General features: G+C 44.4%; 2 protein-coding genes across 7 annotated transcripts; one reads left to right on the forward strand and one right to left on the reverse strand.

Annotated features, from left to right (window-relative positions):
* Positions 1-578: 578 nt before the first annotated feature.
* LOC110491250 (uncharacterized) lies at positions 579-8,791 on the reverse strand. The gene is made up of 3 exons (XM_036946010.2): positions 5,704-8,791; positions 2,678-2,869; positions 579-1,490 (listed from the first exon to the last, which is right to left on the reverse strand). The coding sequence occupies exons 1-3, from the start codon at positions 7,105-7,107 to the stop codon at positions 1,308-1,310; spliced, it is 1,779 nt and encodes a 592-aa protein (XP_036801905.2). The 5' UTR covers positions 7,108-8,791; the 3' UTR covers positions 579-1,307.
* Positions 8,792-9,287: 496 nt separating this feature from the next.
* On the forward strand, positions 9,288-21,701 carry LOC110491251 (non-structural maintenance of chromosomes element 4 homolog A). 6 transcript variants are annotated; one of them, XM_036946013.2, is made up of 12 exons: positions 9,291-9,830; positions 9,995-10,082; positions 10,392-10,733; positions 11,335-11,415; positions 13,028-13,158; positions 13,541-13,689; positions 14,052-14,151; positions 14,513-14,603; positions 16,023-16,117; positions 18,835-18,883; positions 19,014-19,099; positions 21,496-21,701. In XM_036946013.2, the coding sequence occupies exons 3-12, from the start codon at positions 10,493-10,495 to the stop codon at positions 21,562-21,564; spliced, it is 1,092 nt and encodes a 363-aa protein (XP_036801908.2). In that variant the 5' UTR covers positions 9,291-9,830; positions 9,995-10,082; positions 10,392-10,492; the 3' UTR covers positions 21,565-21,701. The 6 variants fall into 6 exon arrangements, with proteins under 6 accessions (XP_036801909.2, XP_036801908.2, XP_036801906.2 ...); XM_036946011.2 differs by having other exon boundaries at positions 9,299-9,830; positions 9,995-10,087; XM_090201782.1 differs by having other exon boundaries at positions 9,714-9,834; positions 9,995-10,087.
* The last annotated feature ends 2,749 nt before the right edge of the window (positions 21,702-24,450 follow it).

The raw sequence follows: 24,450 nt of genomic DNA on the forward strand, positions 1-24,450 counted from the left end.
AAATACAGTAGAAATACAGTGGAACTACAGTAGAACTACAGTAGAAATACAGTAGAACTACAGTAGAACTACAGTAGAAATACAGTAGAAATACAGTAGAACTACAGTAGAACTACAGTAGAAATACAGTGGAACTACAGTAGAAATACAGTAGAACTACAGTAGAAATACAGTATAACTACAGAAATACAGTACAACTACAGTAGAACTACAGTACATATTTACTATACCATAACTATTCCCAGAGACAGTATATTTTATGTGTGTAGTTAAATCTAATTCCGGCCCACATTCAAGACCAGGATTGTCTGCAAGTCAAATTGATATCAGCAAGTTACCTAAACTAGTCTAAGCCAATCATTCCCTTACACAGCAATCCAAACACGTTGAAGAATACCTCAATAGATCTGTTGTTTCAGAAGTAGCACCTCATATTTACTTGCCAATGGAAGAATGACAAGAATCCCAGGTATTAACATAACAAACATGAATGTAGCAAAGCAGCCCAGGCCATTTACAAGCTTTGTTGTAGCTTATATCTGGACCGGGCCCTATCAATTTGTACTCGTCTCTTAGTATTTGTGTGTAGTGGTTTGTAATACTACTCTTAGTATTTGTGTGTAGTGGTTTGTAATACTACTCTTAGTATTTGTGTGTAGTTGTTTGTAATACTGTACGATTCTTAGTATTTGTGTGTAGTGGTTTGTAATACTACTCTTAGTATTTGTGTGTAGTGGTTTGTAATACTACTCTTAGTATTTGTGTGTAGTGGTTTGTAAAACTACTCTTAGTATTTGTGTGTAGTGGTTTGTAATACTACTCTTAGTATTTTTGTGTAGTGGTTGTAAAACTACTCTTAGTATTTGTGTGTAGTGGTTTGTAATACTACTCTTTTAGTATTTGTGTGTAGTGGTTTGTAAAACTACTCTTAGTATTTGTGTGTAGTGGTTTGTAATACTACTCTTAGTATTTGTGTGTAATGGTTTGTAATACTACTCTTAGTATTTGTGTGTAGTGGTTTGTAATACTACTCTTAGTATTTGTGTGTAGTGGTTTGTAATACTACTCTTAGTATTTGTGTGTAGTGGTTTGTAATACTACTCTTAGTATTTGTGTGTAGTGGTTTGTAATACTACTCTTAGTATTTGTGTGTAGTGGTTTGTAATACTACTCTTAGTATTTGTGTGTAGTGGTTTGTAATACGTCTCTTAGTATTTGTGTGTAGTGGTTTGTAATACGTCTCTTAGTATTTGTGTGTAGTGGTTTGTAATACGTCTCTTTTAGTATTTGTGTGTCGTGCTGAATGTTCATATTTTTCCACGGTCCAGCAGGGAGGCAGCTAGCTGAGCCTGCAGAGCCATCTGGTGGAAAGTCCTGCCGTCCGTCGCCTCCCTCACCTTCTCCCTCATGTGGAAGGAGGCGCGAGCCACTCTACGAGCCTCCTCCTGCACCTCCTCTCTCTGCCTCTGCAGACGCTCCCTCCGACGCTCCTTCAAATCAAAATCAAACTTTTATTTAATGCACATTTTAAAATCGCCGAGACACTTTACAGTAAAAATAATTTAACGTCTGTCCCAGATGGAACCCGGTTCCCTCCAAATGGAACCCGGTTCCCTCCAAATGGAACCCGGTTCCCTCCAAATGGAACCCGGTTCCCTCCAAATGGAACCCGGTTCCCTCCAAATGGAACCCGGTTCCCTCCAAATTAAATAAAAGTACCCCTTCCCCAACACCACACACCCTACCACACACACCTTCCCCAACACCACACACACCTTCCCCAACACCACACACACCTTCCCCAACACCACACACACCTTCCCCAACACCACACACACCTTCCCCAACACCACACACACCTTCTCCAACACCACACACACCTTCTCCAACACCACACACACCTTCTCCAACACCACACACACCTCCCCAACACCACACACCCTCCCCAACACCGCACACACCTTCTCCAACACCACACACACCTCCCCAACACCACACACCTTCCCCAACACCACACATTCCTTCCCCAACACCACACACTCTTTCTCCAACACCACACACTCCTTCTCCAACACCACACACACCTTCTCCAACACCACACACTCCTTCCCCAACACCACACACTCCTTCCCCAACACCACACACTCCTTCCCCAACACCACACACTCCTTCCCCAACACCACACACTCCTTCTCCAACACCACACACTCCTTCCCCAACACCACACACTCCTTCTCCAACACCACACACTCCTTCCCCAACACCACACACCTTCCCCAACGCCACACATTCCTTCCCCAACACCACACACTCTTTCTCCAACACCACACACTCCTTCTCCAACACCACACACACCTTCTCCAACACCACACACTCCTTCCCCAACACCACACACTCCTTCCCCAACACCACACACTCCTTCCCCAACACCACACACTCCTTCCCCAACACCACACACTCCTTCTCCAACACCACACACTCCTTCCCCAACACCACACACTCCTTCTCCAACACCACACACTCCTTCCCCAACACCACACACTCCTTCCCCAACACCACACACTCCTTCCCCAACACCACACACTCCTTCTCCAACACCACACACACCTCCCCAACACCACACACACCTTCTCCAACACCACACACACCTTCTCCAATACCCCCCCTAACACCACACCTTCAGGGAGAGGCAGCATTCTCTCAGCTGCCTCTCAGTCTCCTCCTCTCTCTGTACACTGTCTAGGAGGCGCTGGTGGCAGAGGAGTCTCTCCATGTTTTCCTGCTGTGCCCGCTGTGCCCTGCTCCTCCTCTGGGTGTGAGCGTTCTGGCTTGCCTGCTCCATACGGCGCTGACTCAGCTGGGCCAGTACCTGGACGAATACAATAGAACGTTATTGTCCGATGTGAGTTGGTTAGGGTTTAAAGTGTCTTGCTCGAGCACAACGGCATCAAGTGGCAACCTGAGATTCTAATGCCAGTAACCCTCCAGTTGCAGGCTCATTCCTGTCAGATTTTCTCGGCATCACTGGGATTCTGACCCTGTATATCCCCCCTCCCCTCCCCATCTCTCTGCAAAATGTAAAGGGGTTCCCAGGCCTAATATTTAAACTGAGGAAATGTGATCATAATTATTATTTTAGCGATCCACCCTGGACAGGCTAGTAAAGGTCCTAATAAAAAGGCCCCATCCTGCTGAGGTGAGATGCTGGACAGGCTAGTAAAGGTGAGATGCTGGACAGGCTAGTAAAGGTGAGCTGCTGGACAGGCTAATAAAGGTGAGATGCTGGACAGGCTAGTAAAGGTGAGATGCTGGACAGGCTAGTAAAGGTGAGATGCTGGACAGGCTAGTAAAGGTGAGATGCTGGACAGGCTAGTAAAGGTGAGATGCTGGAAAGGCTAGTAAAGGTGAGATGCTGGACAGGCTAGTAAAGGTGAGATGCTGGACAGGCTAGTAAAGGTGAGATGCTGGACAGGCTAGTAAAGGTGAGATGCTGGACAGGCTAGTAAAGGTGAGATGCTGAACAGGCTAGTAAAGGTGAGATGCTGGACAGGCTAGTAAAGGTGAGATGCTGAACAGGCTAGTAAAGGTGAGATGCTGGACAGGCTAATAAAGGTGAGCTGCTGGACAGGCTAGTAAAGGTGAGATGCTGGACAGGCTAATAAAGGTGAGATGCTGGACAGGCTAGTAAAGGTGAGCTGCTGGACAGGCTAGTAAAGGTGAGCTGCTGGACAGGCTAGTAAAGGTGAGATGCTGAACAGGCTAGTAAAGGTGAGATGCTGGACAGGCTAGTAAAGGTGAGATGCTGGACAGGCTAGTAAAGGTGAGATGCTGGACAGGCTAGTAAAGGTGAGATGCTGGACAGGCTAGTAAAGGTGAGATGCTGGACAGGCTAGTAAAGGTGAGATGCTGGACAGGCTAGTAAAGGTGAGATGCTGGACAGGCTAGTAAAGGTGAGATGCTGAACAGGCTAGTAAAGGTGAGATGCTGGACAGGCTAATAAAGGTGAGATGCTGGACAGGCTAGTAAAGGTGAGATGCTGGACAGGCTAATAAAGGTGAGATGCTGGACAGGCTAGTAAAGGTGAGATGCTGGACAGGCTAGTAAAGGTGAGATGCTGGACAGGCTAGTAAAGGTGAGATGCTGGACAGGCTAGTAAAGGTGAGATGCTGGACAGGCTAGTAAAGGTGAGATGCTGGACAGGCTAGTAAAGGTGAGATGCTGGACAGGCTAGTAAAGGTGAGATGCTGAACAGGCTAGTAAAGGTGAGATGTTGGACAGGCTAGTAAAGGTGAGATGCTGGACAGGCTAGTAAAGGTGAGATGCTGGACAGGCTAGTAAAGGTGAGATGCTGGACAGGCTAATAAAGGTGAGATGCTGGACAGGCTAGTAAAGGTGAGATGCTGGACAGGCTAGTAAAGGTGAGATGCTGGACAGGCTAATAAAGGTGAGATGCTGGACAGGCTAGTAAAGGTGAGATGCTGGACAGGCTAATAAAGGTGAGCTGCTGGACAGGCTAGTAAAGGTGAGATGCTGGACAGGCTAGTAAAGGTGAGACGCTGGACAGGCTAATAAAGGTGAGCTGCTGGACAGGCTAGTAAAGGTGAGATGCTGGACAGGCTAATAAAGGTGAGCTGCTGGACAGGCTAGTAAAGGTGAGATGCTGGACAGGCTAGTAAATCCAATCAATTTATATAGCCCTTCATACATCAGCTGATGTCACAAAGTGCTGTACAGAAACTCAGCCTAAAACGCCAAACAGCAAGAAATGCAGGTGTAGAAGCACGGTGGCTAGGAAAAACTCCCTAGAAAGGCCAGAACCTAGGAAGAAACCTAGAGAGGAACCAGGCTATGTGGGGTGGCCAGTCCTCTGCTGGCTGTGCCGGGTGGAGATTATAACAGAACATGACCAAGATGTTCAAATGTTCATAAATGACCAGCATGGTCAAATAATAATAATCACAGTAGTTGTCGAGGGTGCAGCAAGTCAGCACCTCAGGAGTAAATGTCAGTTGGCTTTTCATAGCCGATCATTAAGAGTATCTCTACCGCTCCTGCTGTCTCTAGAGAGTTGGTAGTCTTGTCCCATGTGGTCACGCCTCAAGCACTGCAGTGCCTTAGACCGCTGCGCCACTCAGGGGGGCCCCATGTCACTTATTTGGAGCAACTCCTATAGAAAGAAGCACCTTGCCTGCTGTATATAAAACAAGCTACAGCGTTCACAAAGCTCTGGGAAGTCTTGAACGGTCCAGAGCTTCTCTGGTGTTACGTGATCACATTGGCTGGTTAGGTAAACACCTAAATAAACAGGAATCCTCTGTTCTCCCCGTTCCAGTTGTTTTATGTTTACAATGAAATGTATCACGCTAGAATGTTAACAATCACATTTATGAATGAAATTAGAACGTTTTCCTATCAGTCTAATTTGCATAAACATTGTGATTGGAAGATGGCTGTGTAGGTTATTAATTGATCTCCTTGAGCTCATTAATGATACAGTGTTCATAATTGAAGACTGCTGAAAGGCCAGTCTTTTTGTCAATGACAAGGAGTGGAATGTTAGCTGAAGAGAACAGTACTCTGGCTATTATAGTATGCCAGGGACTGTGGAAATGTGTGTGTGCTCACTTTCCAGTATTGTTTATGGCATGTATTATAGTGTACAGTTGTGTGTAGGGTTTACGTATATCTGTGTGATGTCCTTGCCTCTTTCTCTCTGAGCTGCTGTTGGCTGTGCCAGGAGGCTCGGAGCTGGGCCCTCTGGATCTGCTCCTCCTCCCTGGCCGATCTCTCATGCAGCTCCCTGAGCCGCAACGCCACTGCCTGGGCCCTCTTCTCCCAGGAGCGCTGCAGTTTCTCCTCCACGGCACTCCTCATCAGCGCCTCCTCCTCCTCCATCTGCTGCTGCACCTCCCTCTTCAGGAGGAGGCATCTGAGATGTTCCCTCTGGTTCTCTTGTTGGAGCCTCTTCCTCTCCCTCCTCTCTCGGATCACCCTGCTCCTCCTGGCCCTCTGCTCCTTCTCCTGCGACAGCTGCACCTCCTTCTCTCTCCCTGCCTGCTCCAGACGCGCCATGTCTTTGAGCAGCTGCTCCTGGAGGCATTTGCGCTCCTCCGCTTCTCTCCTCGCCATCTCTTTCTTGTCTCTTTTCCGCACCTCCTGCTCCTCTGTGAGCCTCCTCCAGCGATCCTCCTGCAGTAGCACCTCCTGCTCGCGCTGACCGGCCAACTCCTTCTCCCGGCGCTCCTTCTGCCTCCTCCGCGCCTCCAGCCCATCCTGCCACCGCTGTATGCTCTTCTCCAGCTCTTTCTTCCTCCTGCGCTCCGCCTGGACCCGTCGCACCTCCTCCTGCCTCCGGGCCTCCTCTCTCTCCTGCTCCTCCTGCTGGCTCAGCATCAGCCTGGTCTGCTTCTCTTGGTGCTTCACCAGCATCAGAGCTGCTATCTTACAGTCTTTCTCTGGGACTGTGACATTCATCTTCTTCCTGACATCTCGAGTGAGCCTCTCCAACTGTCTTTCTGTGGCTGGGGAGTGTCGGAGGTCACCAAGACTTAGGCTGGACACCATCATGTTCTTGTCAGTTGGTCTCAAGCTGTTTCTGTTTTGTTCTCTGGTGATAGCAGCAGAATAAGAGGACCTGCCATTGCTCACAGATTTCCTTCTGGGGCTGTGGTCCACAGATTGATTAGTTTGCGTTCTCAAACCATCACAGGAGTCCTCTCTTGATTTGGGATCTTCGAGAGAGTTCCGACTTTCTACCTCGACGACAGTTTCGAGGGCAGACAGTTTAAGAGACGGTCGTCTTTCTTTCGTTTCTAAAACAATCTTCTCTCTCTCTTCACGACACAGCTGCAAAATCCCCCTGCCTTCCCTTTCGTACGCCTCGTACAGAACTGTCAGTGCCTTAAACGGGATATCTGGGTTTACGTTGTCATCAACGAAATCGCTTAGAGATTTTATTAAAAGTTGAACTGGTTTGACGCCGAGTCTTGCACATGATTCCAACGACCGCGGACTGGTTAAAACATACGTGCTGTCCTCGGCGTCCGTCGTATCAAAGTTGTCGAGATCCAAGTGCAGCGTCGGAGACGGCGGACTGCTTTCTCCCATGGCAGCTAGCTAGCGTGCTCATAGCTACTTATCTAACTAGCTAGCATGCTTATAGCTACTTAAATAGCTAACTAGAGTGCTTATAGCTACTTAAATAGCTAGCTAGAGTGCTTATAGCTACTTAAATAGCTAACTAGTGCTTATAGCTACTTAAATAGCCAACTAGAGTGCTTATAGCTACTATACTAGCTAGCTAGAGTGCTTATAGCTACTTAAATAGCCAACTAGAGTGCTTATAGCTACTTAAATAGCCAACTAGAGTGCTTATAGCTACTTAACTAGCTAGCTAGAGTGCTTATAGCTACTTAAATAGCCAACTAGAGTGCTTATAGCTACTTAACTAGTTAGCTAGAGTGCTTATAGCTACTTAACTAGCTAGCTAGAGTGCTTATAGCTACTTAACTAGCTAGCTAGAGTGCTTATAGCTACTTAACTAGCTAACTAACTAGCTAGTTAGAGTGCTTATAGCTACTTAACTAGCTAGCTAGAGTGCTTATAGCTACTTAACTAGCTAACTAACTAGCTAGTTAGAGTGCTTATAGCTACTTAACTAACTAGCTAGCTAGAGTGCTTATAGCTACTTAACTATCTAGCTAGCTAGAGTGCTTATAGCTACTTAACTAGCTAACTAGCTAGCTAGAGTGCTTATAGCTACTTAACTATCTAGCTAGCTAGAGTGCTTATAGCTACTTAACTAGCTAACTAACTAGCTAGCTAGAGTGCTTATAACTACTTAACTAACTAGCTAGCTAGAGTGCTTATGGGTACTTAACTAAGTAACTAACTAGAGTGATTATAGCTACTTAACTAGCTACCTAGCTAGAGTGCTTATAGCTACTTAGCTAGCTAACTAACTAGCTAGCTAGAGTGCTTATAGCTACTTAACTAGCTAGCTAGCGTGCTTATAGCTACTTAACTAGCTAGCTAGCTAGAGTGCTTATAGCTACTTAACTAGCTAGCTAGCTACGTGCTTATAGCTACTTAACTAGCTAACTGGCGTGCTTATAGCTACTTAAATAGCCAACTAGAGTGCTTATAGCTACTTAACTAGCTAACTGGTGTGCTTATAGCTACTTAACTAGCTATCTAGCTAGCGTGCTTATAGCTACTTAACTAGCATTAGCCTTTACTCTGGACACCATCGCATCGCAGACAGGCAAACCAACAGGTACCACAACAACAACAACAACAAAATAGCAAGTAAAAGTCGATATTTCTCATGAAATGCGTTCAGTATTTTGATAGCTGTCAAATACGAAGAAGAAGGAGAGCGAGACCTTTCAAAACATGGCCTACCGGTGGAAACTCAGCGACGCTATTTTGTTGTGACCATGGCTGCAAAACCCAAAAGATTTCTCTGGAAAAAAGGGATTATTTCTTCCCAATAGATTATTTCAACCCAATATATTATTTCTTCCCAATAGATTATTTATTCCCAATAGATTATTTCAACCAAATAGATTATTTCTTCCCAAAATATTATTTCTTCCTAATAGATTATTTTTTCCCATTATATAATTTTAACCCAATAGATGATTTTTTCCCATTATATAATTTTAACCCAATAGATTATTTCTTCCCAATAGATTATTTCAACCCAATAGATTATTTGTTCCCATTAGATTATTTCAACCCAATAGATTATTCCATCACCCTCTATCGCTTGACCTTCCCTGGATGGGGTGACCTCTCAGATAGAAAAATTCATCCTCTTGACATCTCCCATTTCTATTAGGAAATCAAGGGCATTTGTTATTTCTACAATACACGTTTTCACAGTGGACAGACAAGAAAATGGTTTACATTTGTGGTTTTATATTTTTTTTTAATAAAAAATAAATGAATGGTATTTTTTTTGTCGCCATCGGGTGGTCATTTATAGACATAAACGGAAAGGTACATTCACGCACACGGCGTTTAGGTGTTTGGTTACAAAATATCCGAGACGTTTGGATCATTTGACTTTAATGGGGAGGTCTGTTCTATTTCACATCAGTATTTACAGTTCTGAACTACCTTATATTTGTATAGTGATAACCTACACAGGTTTAGCAGTGCTTGATTTAGGCCAGAGCAGTCCTGTGCGCCTTATCTGCAAATTTTGAGTCTCCTTTATAAAACAAAGTGGCCTATCACCGACCCGGATTCACACATGGCGCCAAAAAAAAACGTGATAAAGCGGAATTAAGGCGGGGTCTGGCATTGAATACAAACGGAGGCGGTGCACTCATATCCTGATTCCGCGTTGTTCACGTTTTATTTGACAGTAGCCTGTGAATTACGATGTATATGTGCCACTAGACTGTTCCAGTTTGAGAATGCGCCTAAATACGCTTTTCCAAATTGTCAAATTAGGGCTTTTATAGTAATGAAAATCAGGGTCGGCTCTACCCTTTTGGGGAACCTAAGCGAGTCCCCCCCCTCTTCAACCAAGCGGTCAATTGACGGCCCAGAGAAAATATTGCAGTTTTATAAAAATAAAAAAGGAATCCCAAATCAAGCACTGGTTAATTAACATTCCTTATGGCCCAATATTATGTGTTAGGATATAACTTCCATTCGCGCTGTTCACCAACGTTTAGGAAACGTTTCGATATTGAATGCGGCTCCGCAAGTCCTCCGACCAAAACTTCCGCCTTCAAGCAGTCGATTCGTGCTAAACACAGACATGCCTGCAAAAATACACTGATTGACTCTTGAGGGCTCACAACAAAGCCTCTCCTGTGAGTATGTATATATATATGTTATAGTATAAAGTTGATTTTTAGGAAATCGAACATATAAATGATTATGTAGCCAGCAAGTTGTATACCATCTAGTCAAAACCTCCCAGCAAGTGGGTGATTTAAAATCGCCATAACTTCTTTTATCTGACTGCGGATGATAGCTACGTTAAAGTCAAATTAGGTCAAATTTGTAGCAACAAAACGCAAAGAAAACAACAACAACAACAACAACGGGAAAACAGCAAAAATGTAAGGTCAGTATTTTGTACTTAAACAATCATGCATAGCAAACATTTGAAGCTATTAAGTGTTGTTTAACTGGCTATTTCAGGAACATCTGGATAACCGTGGTGGTCTCAATCATATTATAATTGAGTCAATTCAAGTTTGCTAACTGAATTCCCAATAACACTTTCAAATGTCCGTTTTTTGAAAATCATTGAGGAAAACATTTAATTCCATTTTAGAATCTCAGTTTACATCCTGAATTCAAATTGACCTCAACCTTGCCGAATACTGAGCCAACCATCTCATCAACACTTTGTCCCCTCACCTTAGCTTGAAAGAGGGGCGAACCCAAAAGGATAGAGGAGGGCGGACGACCGACCAACCAACCAATCAACCGACCGCACAACATACCAAAAACACCCGTATCCACGATGAGGCGAGCCAGCCGAGGAGGGGATGAATCTGGTACCGGTGCTCCCCGTCAGAACGGTGTGTCTGGGGCGAGAGGCGGCGCCAGAGGAGCGGCTGCGGATCGGGGGGACGCGGTAGCCGGCGGCGGTGATGATGATGAGGCCGGGTGCAGCCCAGCAGACATGCAGGATGAGGACAATGATCCGGCGCGGAGGAGAGAGATCAGGAGCAAGTACAGGGACCTCATCAACTCTGTTCAACGTGAGTAGTGGATACGAGGCTCTGCTAAATGACTACAAAGGTAGTGGGGACTGTCTGGAAATGGTATCCATTGGCCATTAGTTCCCAATTCTCCTCACTTTTCAAAAACGGTATTCTCCCTGTCATTGATTTAAAAGTATTGGATTGGTATAAGCATTGGCTGGAGGGAATTACCATATATTTTTGAAATCCGTGATGGGGCGTGTGTAAGGGTCCACTTCGGCAGAAGGTGTGGAGAATCTGGAGGCAGATGCCGGCCTGTGACAGGTTTGTGTTAAAACTCCCAGGTGCCTGGACACCTGGCAAATTAAAAGGTCCAGTAGGTAATTTTGTGGGCAACCTGACCGAATTCACATAGAAATGTGATTTCTAGATCTGTTATTCTCATTGAAAGCAAGTCTAATACAGCATCTTCAAACAGCTGAACACACTAGCTGTATTTTGGTTCTATTTCACCGCGGTTTAGATGACTTGTTTTGCCATATTATATAATTTTTATTAGGCGAATGTGATATCAGTTTATCAACCAGGAAATGGGGGAGTAATTTCTACCTGTTGTACCTTCTTTTTATCCAATCTATTTCTTCTCTCTTCTTCCCAGAGAACAGAGAGGACATGTTGAGTCCCACCAACAACAAACTGACAGATGTGTTGGAGGAGGCCAACAAACTGTTTGCAGAAGGTATGATAGGATCTGTCATCATTCTTCCTTCCTTCCTCGAAGTAACCACTGATCTAACATAGTCAGATTGGTGAGAGCTAACCCCTGCTTTAACCTATCTAGTAATGTCTAAATCAGTGGTTATTCAGAGGAAGGATGTTATACTATCTTAATCGAATAGCCTCCCTGTCTTTTTCTTCTTTCTCTCCGTCTTCTTCTTCTTCCTCTCTGTCTTCTTCTTCCTCTCTGTCTTCTTCTTCCTCTCTGTCTTCTTCCTCTCTGTCTTCTTCCTTTCTGTCTTCTTCCTCCCTGTCTCCTTCTTCCTCCCTGTCTTCTTCTTTCTCTCTGTCTTCTTCTTTCTCTCATTCTTCTTATTCTTCCTCCCTGTCTTCTTCTTCTTCTTTCTCTCTGTCTTCTTATTCTTCCGCCCTGTCTTCTTCTTCTTCTTCTTCTTCCTCCCTGTCGTCTTCTTCTTCTTCTTCCTCCCTGTCTTCTTCTTCTTCCTCCCTGTCTTCTTCTTATTCTTCCTCCCTGTCTTCTTCTTTCTCTCTGTCTTCTTATTCTTCCGCCCTGTCTTCTTCTTCTTCCTCCCTGTCTTCTTCTTCTTCTTCTTTCTCTCTGTCTTCTTATTCTTCCTCCCTGTCTTCTTCTTCTTCTTCTTCCCTGTCTTCTTTTTCTTCTTCCTCCCTGTCTTTTTCTTCTTCCTCCCTGTCGTCTTCTTCTTCTTCCTCCCTGTCGTCTTCTTCTTCTTCCTCCCTGTCTCCTTCTTCTTCTTTCTCTCTGTCTCCTTCTTCTTTCTCTCTGTCTCCTTCTTCTTCTTTCTCTCTGTCTCCTTCTTCTTCTTTCTCTCTGTCTCCTTCTTCTTCTTTCTCTCTGTCTCCTTCTTTCTCTCTGTCTCCTTTCTCTCTGTCTCCTTCTTCTTCTTTCTCTCTGTCTCCTTCTTCTTCTTTCTCTCTGTCTCCTTCTTCTTCTTTCTCTCTGTCTCCTTCTTCTTCTTTCTCTCTGTCTCCTTCTTCTTCTTTCTCTCTGTCTCCTTCTTCTTTCTCTCTGTCTCCTTCTTCTTCTTTCTCTCTGTCTTCTTCTTTCTCTCTGTCTTCTTCTTTCTCTCTGTCTCCTTCTTTCTCTCTGTCTCCTTTCTCTCTGTCTCCTTCTTCTTTCTCTCTGTCTCCTTCTTCTTTCTCTCTGTCTCCTTCTTCTTCTTTCTCTCTGTCTCCTTCTTCTTCTTTCTCTCTGTCTCCTTCTTCTTCTTTCTCTCTGTCTCCTTCTTCTTCTTTCTCTCTGTCTCCTTCTTTCTCTCTGTCTCCTTTCTCTCTGTCTCCTTCTTCTTCTTTCTCTCTGTCTCCTTCTTCTTCTTTCTCTCTGTCTCCTTCTTCTTCTTTCTCTCTGTCTCCTTCTTTCTCTCTGTCTCCTTTCTCTCTGGCTCCTTCTTTCTCTCTGGCTCCTTCTTTCTCTCTGTCTCCTTCTTCTTTCTCTCTGTCTTCTTCTTCTTCCTCCCTCTGTCTTCTTCTTCTTCCTCCCTCCCTGTCTTCTTCTTCTTCCTCCCTGTCTTCTTCTTCTTCCTCCCTGTCTTCTTCTTCTTCCTCCCTGTCTTCTTCTTCTTCCTCACTGTTCTGTTTTGTCTCCTCTCTCCCAGTCCGTCAGGCCCGTGAAGCGGCTTTAGACGCCCAGCTCCTGGTGCTGGCTACAGACCTGGGGAAGGAGAAGGCCAGCCAGCTACACGCAGAGGGATCAGCCTTTGACCCCGCAGCCTTTGCTGAACACCTGGTAATGAGGATAGGGGAGGATGGTGGAGGAGGAGGATGGGTGGAGGTAGAGGAGGAGGAGGATGGTAGAGGAGGAGGAGGAGGATGGTGGAGGTAGAGGAGGAGGAGGAGGATGGTGGAGGTAGAGGAGGAGGAGGATGGGGGAGGTAGAGGAGGATGGGGGAGGTAGAGGAGGATGGGGGAGGTAGAGGAGGAGGATGGGGGAAGTAGAGGAGGAGGAGGAGGGGGGAGGTAGAGGTGGAGGATGGGGGGGAGGTGGAGGATGGGGGGGAGGTAGAGGATGGGGGAGGTAGAGGTAGAGGATGGGGGAGGGGACGAAGGTGAAGGTTACTGGTTGTCAGATTGCTAACCCTTTATCCTTTGTGTGTCTGTTGGTCCACCAGCTGTCATTCATGGGTCTGAATCGCCTGGAGGAGGAAGATGAAGATGTGGAGGGTGGAGCAAGCGGCGGATACCTCCCCCAGGACGCCTGGCAGAGGGTAGCTAACAGAGCTCAGCGCTGCTTCAGGACTGCCCCCTCTTTCCACTATATGTAAGTGTGTGTGTGTTTAGAGAGCAGAAGGTAGCAGAGCTCAGTGCTGCCCCCTCTTTCGTGTGTGTGTGTGTGTGTGTTTAGAGAGCAGAAGGTAGCAGAGCTCAGTGCTGCTCCAGGACTGCCCCCTCTTTGCACTATGTGTGAATCAGTGTGTTTGAGGGCATCAGTTTCCACATGGCGAGGCCCAGAAGTGCCACTATTGATCACATAACAAGTCGTTTGATTTGTCGATCAGTGATTCTGCAAACGCAAACATCATCCTCCACCTCTTTGGGCCAAAAGTGACCACTCACTTAAATATACACGAGAAAATGTTTAAAAACTCTCTTTCCAACTCTCTTGTGCTGTCTCTCTGCCAGGATGGGATCGTTCCTGGCTGAGCTACCTCCGCCTCGCCAGAGGGTAGAGAGACAGAGGAAAGTCCCCGGGAAGGAAGCCAAGAGGATCATGCCCACTCAGGTCTTCGGCTTTAACACTGTTGTGCTGACTCCTGGAGGAGTCACCAGGCCATCTCAGTACACCCTGGTTTGGTCTGGCGTGGCTGTGTATGGTCCAGTATTGTGATATGGCCTTTTTTTTGGTGTTTTACATAGTTACTATATAATAGGGCTTTGAAAAAAAGGAGATCAGTTTGATGAGCCAGGATGAATGTGTTTAGTATGTCTGTCCATCTGTTGACGATGAGGGAATCTTCCCTGGTTTTAACTGTATATTTCTGCTTTGGAAAAAAAAAAATAATAATAATTATGTCAAGGAGACTAAACTGGTTAATTAAATGTTAAATAAATTAATCAATATTTTATGTCATTGTCTGTTCCAGTTGAAGAGGATGGAGGAGTCTCACCAGGAAGCTACAGAGAAGGAGGTAGAGAGGATTCTGGGATACCTGCGGAGCTACTTCTTTGACGACCGTAAGTCATGGCTCTTATTATTCTAATAACATATTTATATAGCGCTTTTCAAGGACCCAAAGTCGCTTTACAATTGAAGAAGAAAAAAAAACAAGATCGACTAGGGGGAGGGACCTTAGATCCTCTGCTCCAATGGGCTTCGAGAGGAATCAAGGATTTGTTGACTGGTAACATTTCTGAAAATATGTTCGTTAAATAGAGAATTACAATCAGAAACACAAAAGTCCAAACTGTATGTCTCTAGCATGTATGGTTTTAAAGTTACAGCCGATTTACCCTGAGAATTTAGAATGATTAGAGGGAATATCATTTCATTATGGCCATGGTCAAAAGTGGTCCCTGGTATAGAACAAGATGGCCCCGCCCACTGTTAAAGCTCCCAATTCACAACTTTATTGACAACCGCTTCCATCCAAAACGGATCCTCGTCTCTGTCACTGCTCGGGTAGGACTCGCCGCTCGGGTAGGACTCGCCGCTCGGGTAGGACTCGCCGCTCGGGTAGGACTCGCCGCTCCGTGGGCGGAACGAACAAGCTAGCTAGTGTGGCTGCAGGTTCGTGTGTGGTAACATGAGCTGTTTCTAAATTAAATCCAAGAAATGCGAAACTAAATGTAGCCTATACTGTAGCCGAAACCAGAAGAGAACCTGTTCCCTCCTCCCGCTGGTTCTGGTTTTTACCCAGATTCTGCCATGAAGGTCAGAGGTCGGCGACCTTGGAGTGCTAAGTTTATCGTAGCATTTTCGACTGATCTACCCCGCCAGTTAGGATTTTTTTACATGCACATTTTCGTGGAACAGTTTCATTTAATTTATAATAGTCTTCGTATCTCAAAATGTGTATTTATGTGGTTAATCAAAACTCTTATCTAAATGATACAGACCTAAAAAAAAAAAAAAGTAACTTCTATTGCCATTTGTTTACTATGTAGAAGTAACTTGGGTCGGTCCGCTGAGACGGGCGTGAATCAGATGGGTGTCTCGTGTGCCATACATTTTTAAATATATTTGCCACTGCTCCGACTAAATTAATCTCGGTCGACCAACAGCCCTATCCGACCGAACAATCGATCAGCCGGTCTAAATGGGATCAGCCCTACGTTCTTATTTCATCAGCACTGTAAAGTACAAGCAAGTTAAGGGTATACTATTGTCGAGAACAATCTAATGATTTAATTGTATGTCATTCATAATGGTATAGGCTAAAGCGAACAAGGTTTAGGCATTAATTTACTAGCACCTTCTTAAAATGACTCGTATTTCACTACATTCTAGAGTAGTGAATTATCGTCCTGTAAGGTGTAACAAAATGTTTTATAAAAACTCTGTTGTTGACATTTTTAGAATTAGGTTAGAAATGATTTGATATTAGTTGGTTAAAGAGCTATTTGTGATGTACCTTTCTCCCCGTGTATCTCCAGCCACATCTCCCATCTCCTACTATGAGTTTGTCATAGACCCCACCTCCTTCTCCCGCTCTGTGGAGAACATCTTCCACACCTCCTTCCTGGTCAGGGTGAGTGGTTTATCCTGGAGGCATTACATTCAGGTCAGGGTGAGGAGTGGTTTATTCTGGTCAGGATGAGGAGTGGTTTATCCTGGTCAGGATGAGGAGTGGTTTATCCTGGAGGCATTACATTCAGGTCAGGGTGAGGAGTGGTTTATTCTGGTCAGGGTGAGGAGTGGTTTATCCTGGTCAGGGTGAGGAGGGGTTTATCCTGGAGGCATTACATTCAGGTAAGGATGAGGAGTGGTTTATCCTGGAGGCATTACATTCAGGTAAGGATGAGGAGTGGTTTATCCTGGAGGCATTACATTCAGGTAAGGATGAGGAGTGGTTTATCCTGGAGGCATTACATTCAGGTAAGGATGAGGAGTGGTTTATCCTGGAGGCATTACATTCAGGTAAGGATGAGGAGTGGTTTATCCTGGAGGCATTACATTCAGGTAAGGGTGAGGAGTGGTTTATTCTGGTCAGGGTGAGGAGTGGTTTATTCTGGTCAGGGTGAGGAGTGGTTTATTCTGGTCAGGGTGAGGAGTGGTTTATTCTGGTCAGGGTGAGGAGTGGTTTATCCTGGTCAGGGTGAGGAGGGGGTTATTCTGGTCAGGGTGAGGAGTGGTTTATTCTGGAGGCATTACATTCAGGTAAGGGTGAGGAGTGGTTTATTCTGGTCAGGATGAGGAGTGGTTTATCCTGGAGGCATTACTTTCAGGTCAGGATGAGGGGTTTATTCAGGTCAGGGTGAGGAGGGGTTTATTCTGGTCAGGGTGAGGAGTGGTTTATTCTGGTCAGGGTGAGGAGTGGTTTATTCTGGTCAGGGTGAGGAGTGGTTTATCCTGGAGGCATTACATTCAGGTCAGGGTGAGGAGGGGTTTATTCTGGTCAGGGTGAGGAGTGGTTTATTCTGGTCAGGGTGAGGAGTGGTTTATTCAGGTCAGGGTGAGGAGTGGTTTATTCTGGTCAGGATGAGTGGTTTATCCTGGAGGCATTACATTCAGGTAAGGATGAGGAGTGGCTTATCCTGGAGGCATTACATTCAGGTAAGGGTGAGGAGTGGTTTATTCTGGTCAGGATGAGGAGTGGTTTATTCTGGTCAGGGTGAGGAGTGGTTTATTCTGGTCAGGGTGAGGAGTGGTTTATCCTGGTCAGGGTGAGGAGGGGGTTATTCTGGTCAGGGTGAGGAGTGGTTTATTCTGGAGGCATTACATTCAGGTAAGGGTGAGGAGTGGTTTATTCTGGTCAGGATGAGGAGTGGTTTATCCTGGAGGCATTACATTCAGGTCAGGGTGAGGAGTGGTTTATTCTGGTCAGGATGAGGAGTGGTTTATCCTGGAGGCATTACATTCAGGTAAGGGTGAGGAGTGGTTTATTCTGGTCAGGATGAGGAGTGGTTTATCCTGGAGGCATTACATTCAGGTAAGGGTGAGGAGTGGTTTATTCTGGTCAGGGTGAGGAGTGGTTTATCCTGGAGGCATTACATTTAGGTCAGGGTGAGGAGTGGTTTATTCTGGTCAGGGTGAAGAGGGGGTTATCCTGGTCAGGGTGAAGAGGGGGGTTATCCTGGTCAGGGTGAAGAGGGGGGTTATCCTGGTCAGGGTGAAGAGGGGGGTTATTCTGGTCAGGGTGAAGAGGGGGGTTATTCTGGTCAGGGTGAAGAGGGGGGTTATTCTGGTCAGGGTGAAGAGGGGGGTTATTCTGGTCAGGGTGAAGAGGGGGTTATTCTGGTCAGGGTGAAGAGGGGGTTATTCTGGTCAGGGTGAAGAGGGGGTTATTCTGGTCAGGGTGAAGAGGGGGTTATTCTGGTGGGGGATCACATTATCATACTGAAATGTAGATCCTCACTGTGTTTGGGCTAGTCCCTGGATAGGAAGTGTGTTTGGACTAGTCCCTGGATAGGAGGAAGTGTGTTTGGACTTGTCCCTGGATAGGAGGAAGTGTGTTTGGACTAGTCCCTGGATAGGAGGAAGTGTGTTTGGACTAGTCCCTGGATAAGAGGAAGTTTGTTTGGGCTAGTCCCTGGATAGGAGGAAGTGTGTTTGGGCTAGTCCCTGGATAGGAGGAAGTGTGTTTGGGCTAGTCCCTGGATAGGAGGAAGTGTGTTTGGGCTAGTCCCTGGATAGGAGGAAGTGTGTTTGGGCTAGTCCCTGGATAGGAGGAAGTGTGTTTGGGCTAGTCCCTGGATAGGAGGAAGTGTGTTTGGGCTAGTCCCTGGATAGGAGGAAGTGTGTTTGGGCTAGTCCCTGGATAGTGTGTTTGGGCTAGTCCCTGGATAGTGTGTTTGGGCTAGTCCCTGGATAGTGTGTTTGGGCTAGTCCCTGGATAGTGTGTTTGGGCTAGTCCCTGGATAGTGTGTTTGGGCTAGTCCCTGGATAGTGTGTTTGGGCTAGTCCCTGGATAGTGTGTTTGGGCTAGTCCCTGGATAGTGTGTTTGGGCTAGTCCCTGGATAGTGTGTTTGGGCTAGTCCCTGGATAGTGTGTTTGGGCTAGTCCCTGGATAGTGTGTTTGGGCTAGTCCCTGGATAGTGTGTTTGGGCTAGTCCCTGGATAGTGTGTTTGGGCTAGTCCCTGGATAGGAGGAAGTGTGTTTGGACTAGTCCCTGGATAGGAAGTGTCAGCTAGATGTTGTTATTATTAGATAGCAGGAAGCCACTTCAAGGCACTGCTGTCTCCAACACTTCTCCTATTGATATGTCATGTGGATGGTTGGTGACGACGTTGTTTGTGTTTCTCAGGACGGTTTGGCGAAAATGTACCTGGATAATCACAAACTTCCTTGTATCGGTAAGAGAGAACCTCCCATTGTGACAAAATGACTTTTCTTGTTAAGCTGTTTTGGGGGTAATCGTTTTTTTTTTGCACGATAGTGTTGACTGTTCGTAAGCCATCATTAACGTGTCTTTATCTCTGACAGCCCCTGTGGAGGAAGGGGAAGTGGAGGCTGGAGGAGCGTCGAACAGGCAGCAGTGTGTCATCTCTATCAGCCCCAAGAGCTGGAAGGTAACACACACACACTGGGACAGGGACACATATACACACACACACTGGGACAGGGACACATACACACACACACTGGGACAGGGACACATACACACACACACTGGGACAGGGACACATACACACACACACTGGGACAGGGACACATACACACACACACTGGGACAGGGACACATACACACACACACTGGGACAGGGACACATACACACACACACTGGGACAGGGACACACACACACACACTGGGACAGGGACACACACACACACACTGGGACAGGGACACACACACACACACTGGGACAGGGACACACACACACACACACACTGGGACAGGGACACACACACACACACACTGGGACAGGGACACACACACACACACACACTGGGACAGGGACACACACACACACACACTGGGACAGGGACACACACACACACACACACTGGGACAGGGACACACACACACACACTGGGACAGGGACACACACACACACACACACTGGGACAGGGACACACACACACACACACTGGGACAGGGACACACACACACACACACTGGGACACACACACACACACACACACACACTGGGACACACACACACACACACACACACACTGGGACAGGGACACACACACACACACACTGGGACAGGGACACACACACACACACACTGGGACAGACACACACACACACACTGGGACAGGGACACACACACATTTATTTTTAGCATAGTTTCTTGTAATTCTTTCTCCGTATATAATTGAGTCTATAACAGTAGCGTAGCACCCCGTATTATCAGCGTATTATCAGCGTATTATCAGCGCATTATCAGCGCATTATCAGCGTATTATCAGCGTATTATCAGCGCATTATCAGCGCATTATCAGCGTATTATCCGCGTATTATCAGCGCATTATCAGCGCATTATCAGCGTATTATCAGCGCATTATCAGCGCATTATCAGCGTATTATCCGCGTATTATCAGCGCATTATCAGCGCATTATCAGCGTATTATCAGCGCATTATCAGCGCATTATCAGCGTATTATCAGCGTATTATCAGCGCATTATCAGCGTATTATCAGCGTATTATCAGCGTATTATCAGCGTATTATCAGCGTATTATCAGCGTATTATCAGCGTATTATCAGCGCATTATCAGCGCATTATCAGCGTATTATCAGCGTATTATCAGCGCATTATCAGCGTATTATCAGCGTATTATCAGCGCATTATCAGCGTATTATCAGCGTATTATCAGCGTATTATCAGCGTATTATCAGCGTATTATCAGCGTATTATCAGCGCATTATCAGCGTATTATCAGCGTATTATCAGCGCATTATCAGCGTATTATCAGCGTATTATCCGCGTATTCAACAGCGGTGAATAAATATATTACCTTCAACAGTGTAATCTTGTGATCAACGACGTCAATGTTTTGGGATTATTGGTGTCGTTAAAAACAATTAGCATGTTTGACATTTCAGTGGACTTTCTAACAACGATCAGCTTTTTGAATAAACGGTTTAGCCCCCTTATTATTGGCATACGGGCCCCAGTTATTGGCCACCTTACTTTTTTTGTTCAGAAAAAGAGACACCAACCTCGTATCTGAAGTGTTTACTAGATAGTTGACGATCCTCCTGGTAAAGGAAAAAGGGCTTGGCTGACAACTTTTCATTCCAATGCCCGATGCACGATGCCTGATGCCCGATGCGCCATCCTGTAGACTCTTAAAAAAATGGTTCTTCACCGAAATATTCTTCAGTGTTGTAACCAAATAATGTTTCATTATTTTTGTTTGACAGATTAATCTTATGTTTTGAGAAAGTAGATTTAATACTAACATATAAATTGAGTAGGAATAATTTAGGTTAAAAGTTGGATATTAAATGATGTGGGGTCTGTCGCGTAGTCGAATTTTACAATATACATTGCGTCCCACAAAATACACACATTATAATATATAATATATATATATTACTTTTCTGGAAACTCTGAAAACCTAATTTAACTGACATAAACTGCAGTGATTGGTGGTCAGCTAGCTAGAAGGGTATCTCGAGTTGCAAAATGCACCTTTATTTACCAACCTATTTAAATGTTGAGCTCGAGGTCATTTAATCCTCCAACCGCTAGAGGGTGTCTGAAGTTGGTGGGAAAATTAGCTAGAGTTGTTTGTTTGTTGTTGTTGATGATGATGTTATATCACAAGATTATCAACTGTTTTCTTCTGAAGGAGTTGGATGATGACGATGATGTGATATCACAAGATAATCAACTGTTTTCTTCTGAAGGAGTTGATGATGATGATGTTATATCACAAGATGATCAACTGTTTTCTTCTGAAGGAGTTGGATGATGTTGTTTTCTTCTGTTCTCTCTCTCTCTCTCTCTAGGAGTTAATTGAGGCCTTTGATATCACCGAGCCACTGATCCATGCTCCCAGCACACAGCACACAGAATGATGCTGATATAACAGCTATTTCCTTTTTAAACATTAGAGAATTTTATCGACTTTAACTTTAGCTATAAATATTAGTTTTCTATTCATAGGTCTTGTTCGCGGTTTTTTGTATTATTTGATTAAAGAGAGTGAACCCAAGACAGTGATCGTGTGTTTGACTTCAGGGAAGAAAATGAGGGTGATCTACACATCCTAAACAGATATTTTGCTGAGCTAACACATCACAATCAGATCAAGGAATGAGAGATTATTGCTGTTCCCCAGGGCTTCTTTTCCTGGTGCCCAGATATACAAAGATTTTGCTTCAAGCCTATACTTCCCCACAATCCTTTTGACCAAAGGGTTTAGATGTTCCTGCTAGCCTGCTGTGCTTTTCAGCTACCGGCTGCGTTTGATAGTGGTTTTAATGCATTCCTATGTTGTGTGTGTTTAGGTGGAAATCATTCATCATGTAACTGCAGGTAAATAATGGGTTTAAAGGGGACGTTTCAGTTTCAAGATGTAAATAATGGGTTTAAAGGGGACGTTTCAGTTTCAAGATGTAAATAATGGGTGTATAGGGGACGTTTCAGTTTCATCATGTAAATAATGGGTTTGGAGGGACGTTTCAGTTTCAACATGTAAATAATGGGTTTGGAGGGGACGTTTCAGTTTCAACATGTAAATAATGGGTTTAAAGGGGATGTTTCAGTTTCATCATGTAAATAATGGGTTTAAAGGGGACGTTTCAGTTTCATGTAAATAATGGGTGTATAGGGGACGTTTCAGTTTCATCATGTAAATAATGGGTTTGGAGGGGACGTTTCAGTTTCAACATGTAAATAATGGGTTTAAAGGGGACGTTTCAGTTTCATCATGTAAATAATGGGTTTAAAGGGGACGTTTCAGTTTCATCATGTAAATAATGGGTTTAAAGGGGACGTTTCAGTTTCATCATGTAAATAATGGGTTTAAAGGGGACGTTTCAGTTTCAACATGTAAATAATGGGTTTGGAGGGGACGTTTCAGTTTCAACATGTAAATAATGGGTTTAAAGGGGACGTTTCAAGATGTAAATAATGGGTGTATAGGGGACGTTTCAGTTTCATGTAACTGCAGGTAAATAATGGGTTAATAGGGGACGTTTCAGTTTCAACATGTAAATAATGGGTTTAAAGGGGACGTTTCAAGATGTAAATAATGGGTGTATAGGGGACGTTTCAGTTTCATGTAAATAATGGGTTTATAGGGGACGTTTCAGTTTCAACATGTAAATAATGGGTTTAAAGGGGACGTTTCAATATGTAAATAATGGGTGTATAGGGGACGTTTCAGTTTCAACATGTAAATAATGGGTTTAAAGGGGACGTTTCAAGATGTAAATAATGGGTGTATGGGGACGTTTCAGTTTCATGTAAAGAATGGGTGTATAGGGGACGTTTCATCATGTAAAGAATGGGTTTAAAGGCGACATTTCAAGATGTAAATAATTGGTTTAAAGGGGACGTTTCAGTTTCATGTAAATAATGGGTGTATAGGGGACGTTTCAGTTTCAACATGTAAATAATGGGTTTAAAGGGGAAGTTTCAGTTTCATGTAACTGCAGGTAAATAATGGGTTAATGCGGGACGTTTCAGTTTCAACATGTAAATAATGGGTTTAAAGGGGACGTTTCAAGATGTAAATAATGGGTGTAAAGGGGACGTTTCGGTTTCATGTAAATAATGGGTGTAAAGGGGACGTTTCAGTTTCAACATGTAAATAATGGGTTTATAGGGGACGTTTCAGTTTCAACATGTAAATAATGGGTTTATAGGGGACGTTTCAGTTTCAACATGTAAATAATGGGTTTATAGGGGACGTTTCAGTTTCAACATGTAAATAATGGGTTTATAGGGGACGTTTTAGTTTCAACATGTAAATAATGGGTGTAAAGGGGACATTTCGGTTTCATGTAAATAATGGGTGTAAAGGGGACGTTTCAGTTTCAACATGTAAATAATGGGTGTATAGGGGACGTTTCAGTTTCAACATGTAAATAATGGGTTTGGAGGGGACGTTTCAGTTTCAACATGTAAATAATGGGTTTGGAGGGGACGTTTCAGTTTCAACATGTAAATAATGGGTTTAAAGGGGATGTTTCAGTTTCATCATGTAAATAATGGGTTTAAAGGGGACGTTTCAGTTTCATCATGTAAATAATGGGTTTAAAGGGGACGTTTCAGTTTCATGTAAATAATGGGTGTATAGGGGACGTTTCAGTTTCATCATGTAAATAATGGGTTTGGAGGGGACGTTTCAGTTTCAACATGTAAATAATGGGTTTAAAGGGGACGTTTCAGTTTCATCATGTAAATAATGGGTTTAAAGGGGACGTTTCAGTTTCATCATGTAAATAATGGGTTTGGAGGGGACGTTTCAGTTTCAACATGTAAATAATGGGTTTAAAGGGGACGTTTCAGTTTCATCATGTAAATAATGGGTTTAAAGGGGACGTTTCAGTTTCAACATGTAAATAATGGGTTTGGATGGGACGTTTCAGTTTCAACATGTAAATAATGGGTTTAAAGGGGACGTTTCAAGATGTAAATAATGGGTGTATAGGGGACGTTTCAGTTTCATGTAACTGCAGGTAAATAATGGGTTAATAGGGGACGTTTCAGTTTCAACATGTAAATAATGGGTTTAAAGGGGACGTTTCAAGATGTAAATAATGGGTGTATAGGGGACGTTTCAGTTTCATGTAAATAATGGGTTTATAGGGGACGTTTCAGTTTCAACATGTAAATAATGGGTTTAAAGGGGAAGTTTCAGTTTCATGTAACTGCAGGTAAATAATGGGTTTATAAGGGACGTTTCAGTTTCAACATGTAAATAATGGGTTTAAAGGGGACGTTTCAATATGTAA

This window comes from Oncorhynchus mykiss, chromosome 16 (assembly GCF_057628025.1).
Source record: "Oncorhynchus mykiss isolate SJ-2025 chromosome 16, ASM5762802v1, whole genome shotgun sequence".
In the NCBI taxonomy this organism is placed as follows: domain Eukaryota; kingdom Metazoa; phylum Chordata; class Actinopteri; order Salmoniformes; family Salmonidae; genus Oncorhynchus; species Oncorhynchus mykiss.

What these genes read in the sequence shown, in the direction of transcription:
- LOC110491250 (XM_036946010.2), bottom strand. Translation starts at nt 7,107, where the DNA reads ATGGGAGAAAGCAGTCCGCCGTCTCCGACGCTGCACTTGGATCTCGAC. An exon ending in AGCAGCTCAGAGAGAAAGAG is followed by an intron (nt 2,870 to 5,703) that starts GCAAGGACATCA and finishes GTATTCGTCCAG; the next exon opens with GTACTGGCCCAGCTGAGTCA. An exon ending in AATGCTGCCTCTCCCTGAAG is followed by an intron (nt 1,491 to 2,677) that starts GTGTGGTGTTAG and finishes TTTGATTTGAAG; the next exon opens with GAGCGTCGGAGGGAGCGTCT.
- LOC110491251 (XM_036946014.2), top strand. Translation starts at nt 10,493, where the DNA reads ATGAGGCGAGCCAGCCGAGGAGGGGATGAATCTGGTACCGGTGCTCCC. An exon ending in CCTCATCAACTCTGTTCAAC is followed by an intron (nt 10,734 to 11,334) that starts GTGAGTAGTGGA and finishes TCTTCTTCCCAG; the next exon opens with AGAACAGAGAGGACATGTTG. An exon ending in GCCCCCTCTTTCCACTATAT is followed by an intron (nt 13,690 to 14,051) that starts GTAAGTGTGTGT and finishes TCTCTCTGCCAG; the next exon opens with GATGGGATCGTTCCTGGCTG.